The sequence below is a fragment of the Oncorhynchus clarkii genome, chromosome 12 (genome assembly GCF_045791955.1).
Source record: "Oncorhynchus clarkii lewisi isolate Uvic-CL-2024 chromosome 12, UVic_Ocla_1.0, whole genome shotgun sequence".
Taxonomy (NCBI): Eukaryota; Metazoa; Chordata; class Actinopteri; order Salmoniformes; family Salmonidae; genus Oncorhynchus; species Oncorhynchus clarkii.
The window spans coordinates 34860122-34877041 of NC_092158.1; the positions used below are offsets into that span (position 1 = coordinate 34860122).

Genomic DNA, 16920 nt, shown 5'->3' on the forward strand with positions numbered 1-16920 from the left:
GGGCCTAATTGACTTTCCTTATGAACTGTTGCACAGTTTGTGGTTGTGACTACAGTGATAAGGTGAAACGTGCCCTATTTACAATTCCATTTTCCAAACGGATTACTCAGTTACTTTCATCTCTTATCAAGTTGTAAATTATAGTGCATTGACAATGGTGTTAACAAAAACAAAAAAGTTATGCTTTTTCCTCTCAGAACGGATTGGTTCACTAGACCTTGTTCCCTGCATTATTAGGAGAATTAAGGTCAGAATACGGGGTGTGTATAGACACACCGTCGCCACATTTTCATTTATTTGATCTCCACCCCAAACTAAGTTCAAGGTCAGAATACATGTAGAGAGAAGTGTGTTCCATTTATGTGCGCTTGAGTCCGAATAGAGCCCCGCAGTGGTGTCATAAAGCCGAGTGGTCAAATAGGGAAATGGTTCCAATCATTTTTCCCATAGGGGATATTAGAAACACTTCAAATAAGGGCTATGTTTTGTGTAGGTTTACATGGTTATCAATATATTTGGCTCCATTTATTGATTTGAAAATGCTAATTAGCATCAAAACTAGCACTTTCTGCAAGCTCCTGCACATCTCTAGCTGACAGGTATTGTCAATTTAAAACTTGCACAATTCTGAACTAAGACATTGATTCATTACTACATTATAGTTAATGCCTTGATTCGGCGGTCTCGTCCAGATCAGTTTCATTTTTGGGGGGGGCGGGGGGTAATTACAGGTGAATATTGATAAGTTACCTTGTCCTAGAGATTTTCACTTGTCACACCAGGCTAAGTCTACATGAAACTTAGTCCTTAAGTGTTTCTAAAATCCCCTGTGGAAAAACAATTGGAACCATGTCCCTGTTTGACCGCTAGGTTATGATTCATACTGCGGTACTCTTATCCCCTAATAGAATAGGTTACTTTTGAACATCAGACAGACTCAGTATGCTGTCAATAGACTGGCATTCTAGCAGTAACTGATACACTGACCCAATAGGCATACAGTTAACTTTGGCTGTGCTTGAACTACCCCAAACCCATCTGAGCACTGGCTTGTAGTTAAAACGTACTGTATTGTACATATGGAGTGATATGGATTTTCCTTACAGGATGCCTTGGTGAGAAGGTTCATAAGAGACCATCACAAATGTTGACCGTGCACAGCGGATGGCCGTATATATTCTAAATATTGAGTTGACACCCAGCACGTGATCTACTGCGAACGGTCAATGTGTGTTAGTCTGACAAAAAAGTTCAGAAGGGAACGAGACTTGACCCGACTTTTCTTGACAAACAAGAAGCCTTTATTTTATGTGGAAAAGAAAACTGCCATTTCATTCATCATGATCCAGAGATTCTGCACAATGTATTTAAGTGCACTGTTAAATCTAAAGTCTTTTGTTTTTAGAGAGTATAGGGTAGATTAATGTCTTTGTATACACGCAAGCCTTCGATAAAAACACCAAATTACCACAGTCCTGTGATTAATTAGATCAGAGGGCAAACTGATAGGTCCTGTCCCAAATGGCACCCTATTCCCTACATAGTGCAAAACCTTTTGACCAGGGCCCATAAGGGTTTTGCTCTATGTAGGGAATAGGGTGCCATTTTGGACTCAGGCAAAGAAAGAAAAAGAACCTGGCAGGACAGAGGCTATTATGTTTTATATTCTCTCTTCTGTACACTCCAGAACAGTGACCTGGAGCAGGGTGCAAGGTGTGGTTAGTTAGTAAAACACATAGGTCTAACTGAACTGAAGAACAGGGCTTCTTTAATGCTAGTAATCAATCCCTCCTAAATGGAATGGTCCCACACAAGAGCACTTTTTACAGCACGAGGAAAGGTTTGTGACACGCCGCAGAGTTCATCTCTACACCGCACGGTCTGACTGGAGAACGTGCATATGCTTGGAATGGGAAGGATGGAAATCATGTCTGTATGCATTTTAAAATCAATTTTCTTCTCTCGAGAGCTACACAACCCCTTCAACCCTGTATAGGTCATTACTGGTATTGTACGTAGTGTTTCTAGTTGGTTTGTGGTTCATGGAAGCGGCAGTCGTGTTCAAATATAGAACATTGTAACTTTAGTTTCTGAATATACAATAATTAAATGCATTTTACAGACTGACAGAACAAGCTGCTCACACATCTACATGAGTTCTCACTACAGAGTGCAAATCAGATGCTTCACAACAACCTTTATTAAGGACTCGCTCTTCCCACAAGCCCCCTCATTGTACATAAAAATAAAAATGGACAAATTACATTAGTAAATATAATGGAATGTGGGGGAAAAATCCTTGTCATCCAATCCTTTTCTTTGACAATGGAAATTAAATTGAGTCCTTCATGACAAAAAGGAAAACGATAATTAAAACAGAGTAATAACTGCTTGTTGGAATCCCCTATATGTTGCGAGTAGAAGATAGTAATGGCTGGTGAAGGACTGAGCTGAGTGGGGGGGGGGGGGGGAGAGATGAAGGATGGGCTCCAGGGTTGCTCCGGACCAGAAGGGCCTTCACATGCTGTAGCCGAAGCCTGGCTGTGCCTGAGGGTTCTGGGGATAGCCCGCAGGGGCCTGGTAACCATAGCCATAGGCCTGCTGGGCTGGTACGGGCACACTGGGGCCAGCAGTCAGCATCAGCTGGGGTGTGCCTGGAGGAGAGTTACACATGTATTAGATTAGAATCTATTCAGATTTGATTTGTTTACTCATTCACAAAATTGTTTTAGCATGGCGTACAAGACACAGCGCAACTCTCAACATTCCAGAGTACCAAGGAAGGAGTGGGGCAATGCTCCTTTAATCTCTTTTCAGTTTTTTTATAGAACAGAGAGACTGGAGAGATCGAGTCAAAGGGCAGTGGGCCAGATTCAAACCAATTGTGACTCTGGCATATGTCTAAGTCAGACGTACTAACCACTGGACCACAAGGAAGCTTAAATGTGTTGTTCACTTGACTATCGCCTTTCTGCTGCAGAGGGACAAGGAAGTGAGTTGAACAGAAAACATGTTGGCTCAGCATTTTAAATGATCAGGACCTGTTAGGAGGAGAAATACCAGCCTTTTGACACAGGAACTATTAGGAATGATACGAATCTCAAAATTGTGATTCCGAGACAGCCCTATACACATATGCATGTCACCAATAAACACCCCCCAAAAAATGTACATGACATTTTATACATTTCTCGTTACCATCTACTTTTTGTCTTCGAGTCAAAACTTTACTACTTGCTGTACAAAAGGCTAGGTAATGAGGAGTCAGTGTGAACAGCTGTACATGGTCTCCGTTCAAGTGTGCTGATCAGTTAATGTTACTTTAAAATACGCTTGTACAGATGGACTCTTTTCTGGTTATAGACTGCACTTACACGGCCCCATAGAGATGTATAGAGGACACACTTACCACTACACGGAAAAGCCATCTATGGGGCTTTGCTTTCACAGAACCTGATCAATGGCAAAGATTAAAGGTGCACCCTCTATAAATTTCTATGGACTGCTGCTGCCAAACAGCCTTTCTCCACTCACTCGAGAACTAAATGAGGAAACAAGTTGAGATTGAATCATGGAAACACGCCCAGTAGAGAGAAGATTCTGAAAAGGTTACGTGTTACTTTACTCCATTACCCATAAAAGTAATCACCTGACTTAGAATTCCTTACAATCAAATGTCGACCGCATTATCTACCAAGAGAATTCTCTTCAATTACAGTCACTGCCATGTATATCCCCTCCCAAGCAGATAACTCAACGGCCCTGAAAGAAATTCACTGGACACCATATCCTGAGGCTGCATTTATTGTAGCTGGGTTTAGTAAACAAGGTTTAGTAAATTAGATCAGCATATTGAATGCGCGACACTGGCTGGTCGTATTCTTGACCATTGCTCCTCTAACTTCCGTGATGCAAATCTGACCATAATTCCATTTTGTTGCTCCCAGCATAAAGACAGAAACTAAAACAGGAAACAACCGTGCTCAGGTCAAGCCAATGCTGATCCGACCAATCGGATTCCATGCTTCAAGATTGCTTCGATCACATGGACTGGGATATGTTCCGGGTAGCCTCAGACAATAACATTGACGCTGACTGAGCGAGTTTATTAGCAAGTGCATCGGTGATGTTGTATTCAAAGGTGACTATTAAAACCTTCCATAACCAGAAGATTGATGGCAGAATTTGCACACAACTGAAAGTACGACCACCGCTTTTAATTACGGCAAGGCGACCGGAAACAAACAGTGTAGCTATTCCCTCCGCAAGGAAAACAAGCAAAGCGTCAGTGTAGACAGAATCGCAATTCAACGGCTCAAATACGAGACACACGTGGCAGGGTCTACAGCCAATCACGGATTACAAAACGAAAACCATCGACGTCTTGCTCACAGACAAATTAAAACAACTTATTCGCTTTGAGGACAATACAGTGCAACTGTCGGTATCCCTAGCCACATCCTCAGTGCATGCGCAGACCAGCTTTAAATAACGGCACTTTAATAATGCCTACATATCCTACATTACTCATCTCATATGTATATACTGCATCTTGCCTATGCCACACAGCCATCACTCATCCATATTTATATGTACATATTCTTAGTCATCCTTTTACATGTGTGTATAAGGTAGTCGTTGTGAATTTGTTAGATATTACTGCACTGTCGGAACTAGAAGCACAAGCATTTCGCTACCCTCGCATTACCATGTGTATGTGACCAATAAAATTTGAGTTGATACTTTTGTAACACGGTACCCCCAACACTGGTAGTGAATGATGCGCAAGGTACTTACCATAGACTATGGGTTGGGTCTCTGTCGCCTGCTCCTCCTCTTTCCGTAGGGACTCGGAGGTCTCCAGCTTGTCCACCTGGAATAAAGGTAAAAAATAACACAATGAAACACAGCTACAAGCAGGCAGGCCTTAGAAGACTAGATGTGCTGGAAAGTCTTCATTCATCGACTCTTTCATTTAGTAGTTAAATGAAATGTTAAGTGATTGATGGACAGGACCGTTCCCGGTGTGTAAAGTGTGTACATTTCAGGTGATTTTTATTTAACACATACAAGGCTGCTGTGAGCTGCCTCTTCGACATACATTTAAAACTAGTGAAGAAAAATGAGCATTAAGATATGCGTGACTGGAGAAAGACTCCATTGACTTTGGTCCCTCCATTCAGCCACCAATCTGTACTTGAAGTTTTCAGATATACATTGCTATGTATGTAGAAAACCAAACCCATATCAAGTATGAATCAGGCCTACAAAAGCAGGAATGCCAACTACCAGATGGTATTTTCACCGATTTATCTAAGAACCATTCAACCTTCCTCATAAATCTAACATACTTAATTTATAGCTTGTCAATATCAGCCCACTAACTTCAATCCTGGGAGTGACGTTTTAAGCATAGCAGTAAAAATAGCAGCTTTCCAAACGTTGTTAGGAAGAAAACTTAATTGTGTTGGCAAGATGCATTTTGTGCAAATTAAAATACACCCCCTTTTTCTTCACTATGTTTAGCTGTGATTCTCAGTGTTTAAAGTGGGTTTAATTCCCTCCATACTTCTTGTTAGGAACGTAAGTAACTACCATCAGTAAATCTCTTCCCACAAAATCTCAACAAGCCAATGCTTCATTGAAAGGAGAAGAGCAACATGCTACAGTAGTTGTTAGAGCTGGTTAACAGTGTGCATGAAAGAGGCATAAGTACTATAGCGCAGAGGGAGTGAAAGCTTGGGATGATTTGTAGTCCAGCCACTCAAGGACCCTTATTCCCGTCAGCCAACAGCAATGTCTCCTAGCTACTCAATGGCATGGCCTCTTATCACATGCATATTTTAAAACCAGAGAACATTTCCAAAAGTGCAGGTACCATTACCCATTTCTCACACAAACATACATTGCCTTTAGAAAGTATTCACACCCCTTGACTTTTTCCACATTGTGCCACTGATCTACACACAATACAAATAAAATCAATAAGCATATAACCCCTTTGTTATTGCAAGTCTAAACACATTCAGTAGTACAAATGTGCATAACAAGTCACAAAAGTTGCATGGACTCACAATAGTGGATAAGATTTAATATTTTTTTTATGATTACCCCACACACAAGTATCTGTTAAGGTCCCTCAGTCGAGTAGTGAATTTCAACCAAAGACTAGGGAAGTTTTCCAATGCCTCGCAAAGAAGGGCACCTATTGGTAGATGGGTAAAAATAAATCAGACATTGAATATCCCTTTGAGCATGGTGAAGTTACTAATTACAATTTGGATGGTGAATCAGTACACCCAGTCACGACAAACACACGGGCGTCCTTCCTAACTCAGTTGCCGGAGAGGAAGGAAACCGCTCAGGGATATCACCATAAGGCCAATGGTGGCTTTAAAACAGTTCCAGTTTAATGGCTGTGATAGGATAAAACAGAATGGATCAACTAGTTATTCCACACTACTAACCTAAATGGAGTGAAAAGGAATACAAATATTCCAAAACATGCATCCTGTATGCTAATAAATTTACTTTTTGTCCTGAATACATAGCATTATGTTTGGGGCAAATCCAACAGCACACATCACTGAGTACCACTCTTCATATTTTAAAGCATGGAGGTGGCTGCATCATGTTATGGGTATTCTAGTCATTGGCAAGGATAAAAAGAATAAAAAGGATAAAAGGAAACAGAGCTAAGCACAGGCAAAATCCTAGAGGAAAAGCTGGTTCAGTCTACTTTCCAACAGACAATGGGAGATGAAGTCACCTTTCAAAGGATAATAACCTAAAACACAAGACCAAATTTACACTGGAGTTGCTTACCAAGATGACATTGAATGTTCCCGAGTGGCTTGGTTACAGTTTTGACATAAAATGGCTGTATGACAATGATCATCAACCAGAGCTTGAAGAAAGATTTACCAAAGACTCACAGCTGTAATTTTTGCCCAAGGTGATTCTAACATGTATTGACTTAGGGGGTTGAATACTAATCTAAATCAAGATTAGTTTTTATCTTTCAAAATAAATTGTGTAGATCGTTAAGACTTAAATCCATTTTAATCCCAATTTGTGTAAAAGGTCAAGGGGTGTGAATACTTTCTGAAGAAACTAAACATACAGTACATACTCTCCTAGATACAGTATAAATGTCCGTGAAGGAATGCACTTTCCAGTTACTGCTCGTGAAAAATGTACTTAGACTGATTTTTTGTTGTTGCTCAGCTTCTAATTCACTGTCAATACAAACATGACAAAGTTTTAATTGTAAACCCGGTGGTTCGAGCCTTGGTTGACTGAAAGCCGTGGTATCACTGCATTCTCTTCACAAACAATAATTAATTGATTGGCTCACAGTTTTAGTACTATGGTTAAATGCAGTCTACAACTGGTTTGCAGTCCTTTTTGAAAAAAGGTCTTAACTAAGTGCTGGCAGTATGTGGAGACTCAAGACGGAGTTCATTAAAAGGCGTTCCAACTTATTCTACAAAATTAACTTTTCTCTCAGACACTCTTGGGGCATCAAGGGTGCTTTAGTGGGTTGAAAGGTCAGGACTGGAAACCAATGGCAGACTGGCGTCGTTGGTAGTCTTCCTCAGACTAAGGGTTGTCATTGTTGAGTAACTACAGATCTACTACAGTGCTTGGCTGCCCAGTCGGTGAGAGTCCGTTTGAGAGGACACTACTCGGTGTGTGGGTGTTTGGATAAATAATAGTGTAACAGATGACTTAAAATAAAACTCATGCAGATTCTTGAGGTTGCAGTCCTTCAAGATAAATGAACAAAAATGAAATAAAGAGATGGAATATAGGAATAGACTTTCACCTTTTCCTTAATTGCATTAACCTGGAAGGGAATTCAAGAAGCGCAGCTTAGAAAATAAAAATCAGTTTCCCATAGTGCAGAGAGAGCAGGCTGAGACAGGCAACCAAATATACACACTGTAGAAAATACAGTAACACTCATGTCAAAGGAAGTCAAAACAATTTCTGAATATTTCAAGTTTAATTGTTAAACTATCCTTTCCATCCTAAGAAATATTGTTTTTAAGATAACTACAATATTTATCTTTTTCACATTTACTTGCATCAAAATCGTTTCTACTGTGCTGGCCAAATATGAAAATTGGCAAAATGTTTTCAATTTAGTAGGCTAGTGTACAGCTGTACTAAAATATTGAGAGCAGAGCAGTCCAGACTGCATTAGCCCTGTTCTATTGATAGACAGACATGCTAGAACTAGCATCCTCCATTGGCTGGCCTAGAGAGCTGCTGGACTACTGTTCCATTCAGAGCCATATAATACATGTACAGTGCCTTCAGAAAGAATTCAAACCTTGAACTTTTCCACATTTTGTTACATTACAGCTTAATCTAAAATGTATTATTTTTTCCCCCTGATCAATCTACACACAATACCCCAAAATGACAAAGCAAAAACAGATTTGTATACATTTTTGCTTATTTAGGATGCACCCGAGCTCAATTTCAAGTTTCATACCAAAGGGTCTGAGTACTTATGTAAATAAGGTATCTTTTTTGTTCAATATATCTGCAAAAATTACTAAACCTGTTATTATGGGGTATTTGTGTGAAGATTGCTGAGAATTGTTTTATTTAATCCATTTTAGAATAACACAGAACCCAAACCGGCTGTGCGCCTGCGCATACATTTATTTTGTCCCCCTACACCAAACGCGATCACGACACGCAGGTTAAAATATCAAAACAAACTTTGAACCAATGACATTCATTTGGGGACAGGTCGAAAAGCATTAAATATTTATGGCAATTTAGTTAGCTTACACTTGCTAGCTAATTTGTCCTGGGATATAAACATTGAGTTATATTACCTGCAATGCTCAAGGTCCTCTACTCCGACAATTAATCCACACATAAAACGGTCAACCGAATCGTTTCTAGTCATCTCTCCTCCTTCCAGGTTTTTCATCTTTGAACTTATATGGTGATTGGAATCTAAACTTTCATAGTATCACAACGAAAAAACGGCAACACAATTCGTCTTTCAATCACCCACGTGGGTATAACCAATGAGGAGATGGCACGTGGGTACCTGCTTCTATAAACCAATGAGGAGATTGGAGAGGCAGGACTTGCAGCGCGATCTGCGTCAGAAATAGGATTGACTTATATTTTAGCCCTTGGCAACGCAGACGCGCACGAGCAGTGGGTGCAATAATTGAATAACAGATACCTACATTTATTTTGCGACGCGAGCGGTGTGGTCAGGGTATAAGGCTAACGTAACAAAATTAGGACAAGTCAAGGGGTCTGAATACTTTCCGAAGGCACTGTAATATGTAGCTTAGGACTGACCCCATTTAGTCGACTGGTCAATTGTTTGGTTGATAGGCTGTTGGTCGACCGAGATTTCTTTAGTCGAGCAGTCAAATTATTTTTTACATTTGTTAAGGCGCACAACACACCAGTCTGATTCGCGCCTGTCTCAGTAGACTAATCCATTGGAGTCCACGGGGATGGCACAGTCCATCACTCTAAGACATGTCATACTGAAATTGTATATGGTTATGTAATATTATATAACAAATGCGCTTTCTCCAGCATTGGATACGGTCACTGTCTGCGGCTCTGAAACAATCTTTCCCCGTGTTGCTACTTTATGTGCACAATAGCGAAGTTAACCAGCATATTGGGATTGAGAACAATGCGGTGGAGGCAGCAGCAATGACGAGGAAACAACCCTTGCATTAGGCTAATTGTCTAAGACAATTGAAGAGAGGAAATCTACTTAATTAGGTTTATAATCCATAGCCCAACTTAAATGTGCCCGGCTTTATAAATCATCCATATACACAATACTATTTAAACATTTAGACACGCCTACTCATTCAAGGGTTTTTCTTATTTAAAAAAATATATTTTCTGCATTGTAAAATAGGGAAGACAAACTATGAAGTAACACATATGGAATCATGTAGTAACCAAAGTGTTAAATCAAAATAGATTCTTCAAAGTAGCCACCCATTACCTTTGACAGCTTTGCACATTCTTGGCATTCTCTCAACCAGCTTCATGAGGAATTCATTTCAATTAACAGGTGTGGAATTTCTTTCCTTCTAAAGTCCATATTATGGCAAGAACAGCTCAAATAAGAAGAAAAATGACAGTCCATCATTACTTTAAGACATGGTCAGTCAATGCAGACAATTAAGAACTTTGAAAGTTTCTTCAAGTACAGTCGCAAAACCCATCAAGGGCTATGATGAAACAGGCTCTCATGAGGACCGCCACAGGAAAGGAAGACCCAGAGTTACCGCAGCTGCAGAGGATGAGTTCATTAGAGTTACCAGCCTCAAATTGCAGCCCGAATAAATGCTTCAGAATTCAAGTAACAGACATCAACATCATCTGCTCAGAGGAGACTGAGTCAATCAGACCTTCATGGTCAAATTGTTGTAAAGAAAACACTACTAAAATGACACCAATAAGAAGAAGACTTGCTTGGGCCAAGAAACACAAGCAATGGCCATTAGACCTGTGGAAATCTGTCCTTTGGTCTGATGTGTCCAAATTTGAGATTTGTGGTTCCAACCGCTGTGTCTTTGAGATGCAGAGTAGGTGAACGGATGATCTCCACATGTGTGGTTCCCCCCATGAAGCAGGAAGGAGGTGCGATGGTGCTTTGCTGGTGGCACTGTCAGTGATTTATTTAGAATTCAAGGCAAACTTAACCAGCATTGCTACCACAGCATTCCGCAGCGATATGCAATACCATCTGGTTCTCTCTTAGTGGGACTATCATTTGTTTTTCAACAGGACAATGACCCAACACACCTCTAGGCTGTGTAAGGGCTATTTGACCAAGAAGGAGAGTGATCGAGTGCTGCATCAGATGACCCGGCCTCCACAATCACCCGACCTCAACCCAATTGCGATGGTTTGGGATGAGTTGGACCGCAGAGTGAAGGAAAAGCAGCCAACAAGTGCTCAGCATGTGGGATCTCCTTCAAGACTGTTAGAAAAGCATTCTAGGTGAAGCTGGTTGAGAGAATGCAAAGCTGTCATCAAGGCAAAGGGTGGCTACTTTGAAGAAAATCTAAATATAACACTTTTTTGGTTACTACATAATTCCATGCGTTATTTCATAGTTAAGGTCAATGTAGAAAATAGTAAAAATAAAGAAAAAACCTTGAACGAATAGGTATGTCTGAACTTTTGACTGGTACTGTAGATGGAGAGAGAAATATGGCTGTGGTTGAGGTGTGCAGACAGACATGCTCAAGTCACAGCAGTCCCACATGCAGCATCCAATGACAAGCTCCACTTACTTGGCACTTAATATCAATGACAAGAAAACAAACTGGACTCTAGAGAGGAACTAAAGATCGTTTCAAAGCAGAGGGGACACCACCTTGAAACAATGCATCAACAAGACACTTGCACTGTACTAAAATTACATTTTTAATTTCAGATGATGCAGTTTAATTTGTCAGCGCATTAAAACAATAAATCAATTACTGTCTTTGATATGGAAAGGGTAAACAAAAAAGCTGTAAAATGGTTAACAAAAGAGGGGAATTCAAACTAATGGCATGAGTATAAGGCATCGGAGCAGAGGTTTGTTTAGCTTGATCAAACTCAGACAAACAGAAGAGACGAGGCACTAAAAAGGCAAGTTGATAGAAAAACAAAATAAATAACTGTCTTCCTCTAGAGTCTACTGGCATGCCACACAATTATATTCTAAATAGAATATTCTACTGATTTCAGTAATTATATTTCTATTACAACACACGTGCTGCGAAGTCTAGACTGCTGGACTGAGTTCTAATGGAATCATTGAAGAATCTCTGGTAGAAACTGAACTTGCCATATAAAAATAAGGTATTGTGCTACTGACTAAGTGGCTTTTCAAACATGGCCAACTGCTAAAAGCAGTTGACTGTAACAGAAGATCACTGCACAGTGTGTTTGGATGGCTTTGGGTCAAAGTGGACGATGGTATTTAGGATCAGCTTATTTTCACTCAATCATAACCTTAAAGGTGCAAAGTCAGCAGTTGCTGCATCCTTTTTTGGACTTAAAAATTAACAATGTGTACCAATTGATTTGTGAAGAATATAACTTAAATGCTTCATGAGCTTCAACTGTCATACCCCATCAGAACACAATATCAGCTTGTTTACTCCAATGATTGTAAACAAAGTAAACATATAACCTCAAAACATGGTTAAAACTATGATTTTGTTGTCAGTCCATAGCTCTGTCTATGAATTGTAGAGTGGTTACATTTCTCCAGTCTCGTCCCTCAGCTTTTAGCAAAACAGGGGCGGGGACTTAATTTGTTGTTGTTTCAACTGCTGATTGGCGCTTTAACCTTTTGGGGTAAGACATTCCAAACGGACCCTAGATCAATGATTAGGGGACAGTTCACCCAACTACCTCTGAAAGCAGACCTGGGTCGTGTTCATTAGCCACCAAATGGAATAAAACTGACATTTTCCGTTGCATGCCTTAATGAACACGTAGAATAAAACCGCTTTGCCCACTCAACACTCCACCTAGCCAAGTCCAAACAGCCACCAACCTTGGAGAGGTACTCTCTCATGACCTGGATGAAGTAGGGCATGGAGAAGTCCATGATGTTGTGCTTCCAGGCAGTCTCCAGCACCACGTCTGGCCTCAGCAGGTCGTAGCAGGTGAAAAGGCAGGCGGCAAAGCACTCCTTCTTGTCCTCCATCAGGAACCAGCCCAGCAGCTCCTCAGCCAGCTCCGTGTCCTTGGACTCTGACGCGTACTGCATGGCATCCTGGAGGAAAATGGGAACTATGAGGAGGAGGTTCAAGATCAGGAAAGTGATTTGATACTTTAGAGGGGAAGGTAGATACCAAGACAAAGTGGCAGGTGTGGCGCAATCTAGTAATGCTTAGAAAGTATAGGACTTATTCCACCTAGGCATAACTTTAATATCCCATTGGGAATTTCTGATTTGCAACAAAGCACAACAACAATCATCTTAACCACTAACCTTACCAGAAAATAATTCCCATTATCCACCTCTCTCTCCTAACAAATTACATTAAATGACAATGGCACTTTCCCCAGTGAATGGCAGTCTAAGGAGAAACAAGCCCTGGTAAGGAGAAGGGAATGAATGATTACCTTGTAGAGTCTGTCCTTCTTGCAGAGCTCCACACTCTGTTTCCAGCGGTTGTTACCCTTGAAGAGGTACGCAGCGATTCTCCTGAACTCCATCAGCTCGTGTTTCTCCAGGCGCTGGGCCAGCGAGATGTTGTCGAAGTTGTCATAGGCATCTATAGACGTCCTCAGAGCCTGAGACCACGGAGGGAAGAAAGGATGAGGAAGGAGTTACTTTGTTGTTCAGTGAAGCAATAAACACTGGTTTCACGTAAAGGTAATAGAAATGTTACTGTATATAGAGACAGTTCGCCAGACCCAGATTAAAGGGATACTTACTTTGGCAATAATAAGTATCCTTTTATCTACTTCCTCAGAGTCAGATCAACTCATGGATACCATTTGTATGTGCCTGCATCCATTATGAAGGAAGTTAATATTAGCTTGTGAAACTACCTCTTAACGCAATGACTGGGAGTCTATGGCATCCACTAGCATGCTAGCAGTTATCCTAGACTTAAATTCGTTGTGCTAACACTACTTAGAAACTTCAACCTGCACGCAGCGACAAAAGGGTATCCACGAGTTAATCTGACTGGGGAAATAGAAAAGGCCTCATTGATAAAATCCTTAAGTATCTCTTTAAGTCTTAAATGTGTCCGTCTTCCTTGCTTGACTATGTAACCAACAAAAAAAATTGACCACAAACCTGATAGTCCTCCTCTGTGATGAAGAGGTTGCTAAGTGCTTCATTGACAGACTTGTTGTTGTGGTTCTGTACTGAGCGCAGGTAGGGCTTGACCAGGGGCAGCTGTTTCACCTGGACCACACACACCATTGATTACTAGAACTGCATTCACTTTAAGCAGAGTGCACTGTACTATACATATTGTTTCAGTCTTAGAGTAACTACTATAAAAAGGTATCAATGCTCCAGTTTCCTGTGTTGGCAGATAGGGGGGGACAGAGAGCTCATCTCACCTTGCTGAAGAAGTTGACAGCACGGGAGTGGTCCAGTCTGGGGGACAGCACTATGAGCAGGTCATTCAGTAACAACGGCTTGAACTCCAAATAGAACTGAGTTGCTTTGTAATACAGCTCCACGTTGGCCACCTACCCAGTCACAGGAAAGAGAGATTGTCATGTATGAAAGTATTGTGAAGAGAAGCCAATATGCATGCATATGTACAATTTTAACATTTTAAATTGTAAGTGTATTGAGAGGTTTCAATTTACTTTAAAAAGAAAAACTGAACAATATCACATTAAGTCAAGCTTTGTCATAGTTCCTATGCAGCAATGACTGGTACCTTGGTGATAATGTCTTTGAACTGGCCCTCCTTCCAGGCGTCTGTGGGGTGGTTCATCATGGTGATGATGGCATTGTCAAACTCCTCGTACTTATCGTACAGGAACACCAGCTCCGCCCACAGGTGGGCCTGCTCCGCCGCCCGCAGAACCTTTGGAATGTTGACTCTGGACCAGAAGAGCTCCAGGTGCTCCCTCATCTTCTGGGGTTTGAATTTGGAGTAGAGGATGGCCAGCTCAGTGAACATACCCATGTGAGCCCGTTCCAGCCCCAGGGCTGCCTCCAGCATGGTGATCAGCTCCTCAAAGTAAGCACGGTCCTGAACATGGGGGGGGGGGGGGGGGTATTGGTTAGAGGTGGTTGTGTGTTTGTAGAAAGAAAATCATTAAGAGGTTCTAAAGCACCAAATGTGATTGTCGAGTGTGTGGAGAGAGGTGGACGAAATTAAGATTTTTCAAGTTGACTACACTGAAAACACAAATTTAATACAAACAACCTTGACAGCGTCTAGCAGCAAGGAGGATAAGGTGCATCGAGACCGAGTGGGTCGTGTGTGTGCGTGCATCAGTCTTACCTGGTAGTAGTTGATGAGTTCCTCCAGTTCATCAGCATGCACCACGATGTGGAGGCCACACATCTGGGCCAGCCGGAATTCCTTCCCATCCACGCAAGCGAAGCACACCTCCTTCCAGGTCCTAGTGCTGTTGGCCTTGCGTGCCCCGTCTACCGCCGCCTGGTACTCCCCGAGGTGAACCAGGGTGGACGCCAGGCGGCCGAAGTTGGACACGTTGTTGTACAGTAACTTGGCCGCATCGTACATTTTCTCGTCATAACAGCGGTCGCCGACCTTAGGTGAGGAGAATCGTATGACTGTCAATCAACATCTTACATAAGGAGTTGTTTGGGAAAACAAACTAGGAGCGAAAAATCACATCACTGTTTATATTTCCCATTGAATACAACAACCTGTTGTATGCAGTCAGACCTACAGTAACACTACCTGTTGTATGCAGTCAGGCCTACAGTAACAGTACCTGTTGTATGCAGTCAGGCCTACAGTAACACTACCTGTTGTATGCAGTCAGGCCTACAGTATGCAGTCAGGCCTACAGTAACACTACCTGTTGTATGCAGTCAGACCTACAGTAACAGTACCTGTTGTATGCAGTCAGGCCTACAGTAACAGTACCTGTTGTATGCAGTCAGACCTAAAGTAACAGTACCTGTTGTATGCAGTCAGGCCTACAGTAACACTACCTGTTGTATGCAGTCAGGCCTACAGTAACAGTACCTGTTGTATGCAGTCAGACCTAAAGTAACACTACCTGTTGTATGCAGTCAGACCTACAGTACCACTACCTGTTGTATTCAGTCAGGCCTACAGTAACACTACCTGTTGTATGCAGTCAGGCCTACAGTAACACTACCTGTTGTATGCAGTCAGGCCTACAGTAACAGTACCTGTTGTATGCAGTCAGGCCTACAGTAACACTACCTGTTGTATGCAGTCAGGCCTACAGTATGCAGTCAGGCCTACAGTAACACTACCTGTTGTATGCAGTCAGGCCTACAGTAACACTACCTGTTGTATGCAGTCAGGCCTACAGTAACACTACCTGTTGTATGCAGTCAGACCTACAGTAACAGTACCTGTTGTATGCAGTCAGGCCTACAGTAACACTACCTGTTGTATGCAGTCAGGCCTACAGTAACACTACCTGTTGTATGCAGTCAGGCCTACAGTAACACTACCTGTTGTATGCAGTCAGACCTACAGTAACACTACCTGTTATGCAACAGCGTATTAAAAACCTGGATCGCTGACGCTAGGTCAGAGGCCAATAAGAGTTTTTGAAGCCCCCAGGCCACCATAATCCTACTCCTCCTTTCAGGGCTTTGATTAATGGAAGCTATTCAGGGGAAAAATTATATTCCCACATTAAAATAGCCAACTTGTCAACAATGTCACAATGTGCGGCATATGGATGTAGCCAGCACCAATTCAAGGCATGTTGGAAAACATTTGATATGGAAGCACCAAAATGAACTTTTTCTATCTGACAGACCGCTCCTGACAGCTTGTGGTACTGTGTAACCATAGCAATGCATGTAAGCAAATGTCTGTATATTGTGTGTATGTACAATTGAACTGCTGTTCTTATGGATTTTCTAATAGTCCTTTCAACTGTTGAACAAATATTGTGCATTGACAATGAATGTAGTTAAAGCTAGCAGCCAGCCTAGTACCTACATGACATATTGTGTACAAAAAATGGCCTTCATGCGGGAGTAACTTTACACCTGATTGATCTTAAATTGGTCAGCAATATTGAAAACATTATGGGATAATGGATTATCTTCTCCAGCTTTACATTATACAATCGACATTGTGTTGCTTTGTAGTGTAGAGAGTTGAGCTACATGTTTACATTTCAACGGCTACAGGTTTTGGTCGATTAATATGTATTTTCTTCATACCACAGTGTTGA

At 41.4% G+C, this 16920-nt stretch overlaps 1 protein-coding gene across 1 annotated transcript in view; it reads right to left on the minus strand.

Moving 5' to 3' along the window:
* Positions 1 to 1278: 1278 nt before the first annotated feature.
* LOC139423104 (clathrin, heavy chain a (Hc)) overlaps positions 1279 to 16920 on the minus strand; it is a 62154-nt gene continuing 46512 nt past the window's right edge. The window contains exons 23-31 of the mRNA XM_071174752.1: positions 15006 to 15278; positions 14433 to 14750; positions 14104 to 14235; positions 13832 to 13942; positions 13147 to 13317; positions 12572 to 12793; positions 4798 to 4873; positions 1619 to 2654; positions 1279 to 1529 (exon numbers count right to left, since the gene is read on the minus strand). Of these exons, the coding sequence (XP_071030853.1) occupies positions 2518 to 2654; positions 4798 to 4873; positions 12572 to 12793; positions 13147 to 13317; positions 13832 to 13942; positions 14104 to 14235; positions 14433 to 14750; positions 15006 to 15278 (1440 nt within the window). The 3' untranslated portion in view covers positions 1279 to 1529; positions 1619 to 2517. The remainder of the gene's footprint in view (positions 1530 to 1618; positions 2655 to 4797; positions 4874 to 12571; positions 12794 to 13146; positions 13318 to 13831; positions 13943 to 14103; positions 14236 to 14432; positions 14751 to 15005; positions 15279 to 16920) is intronic.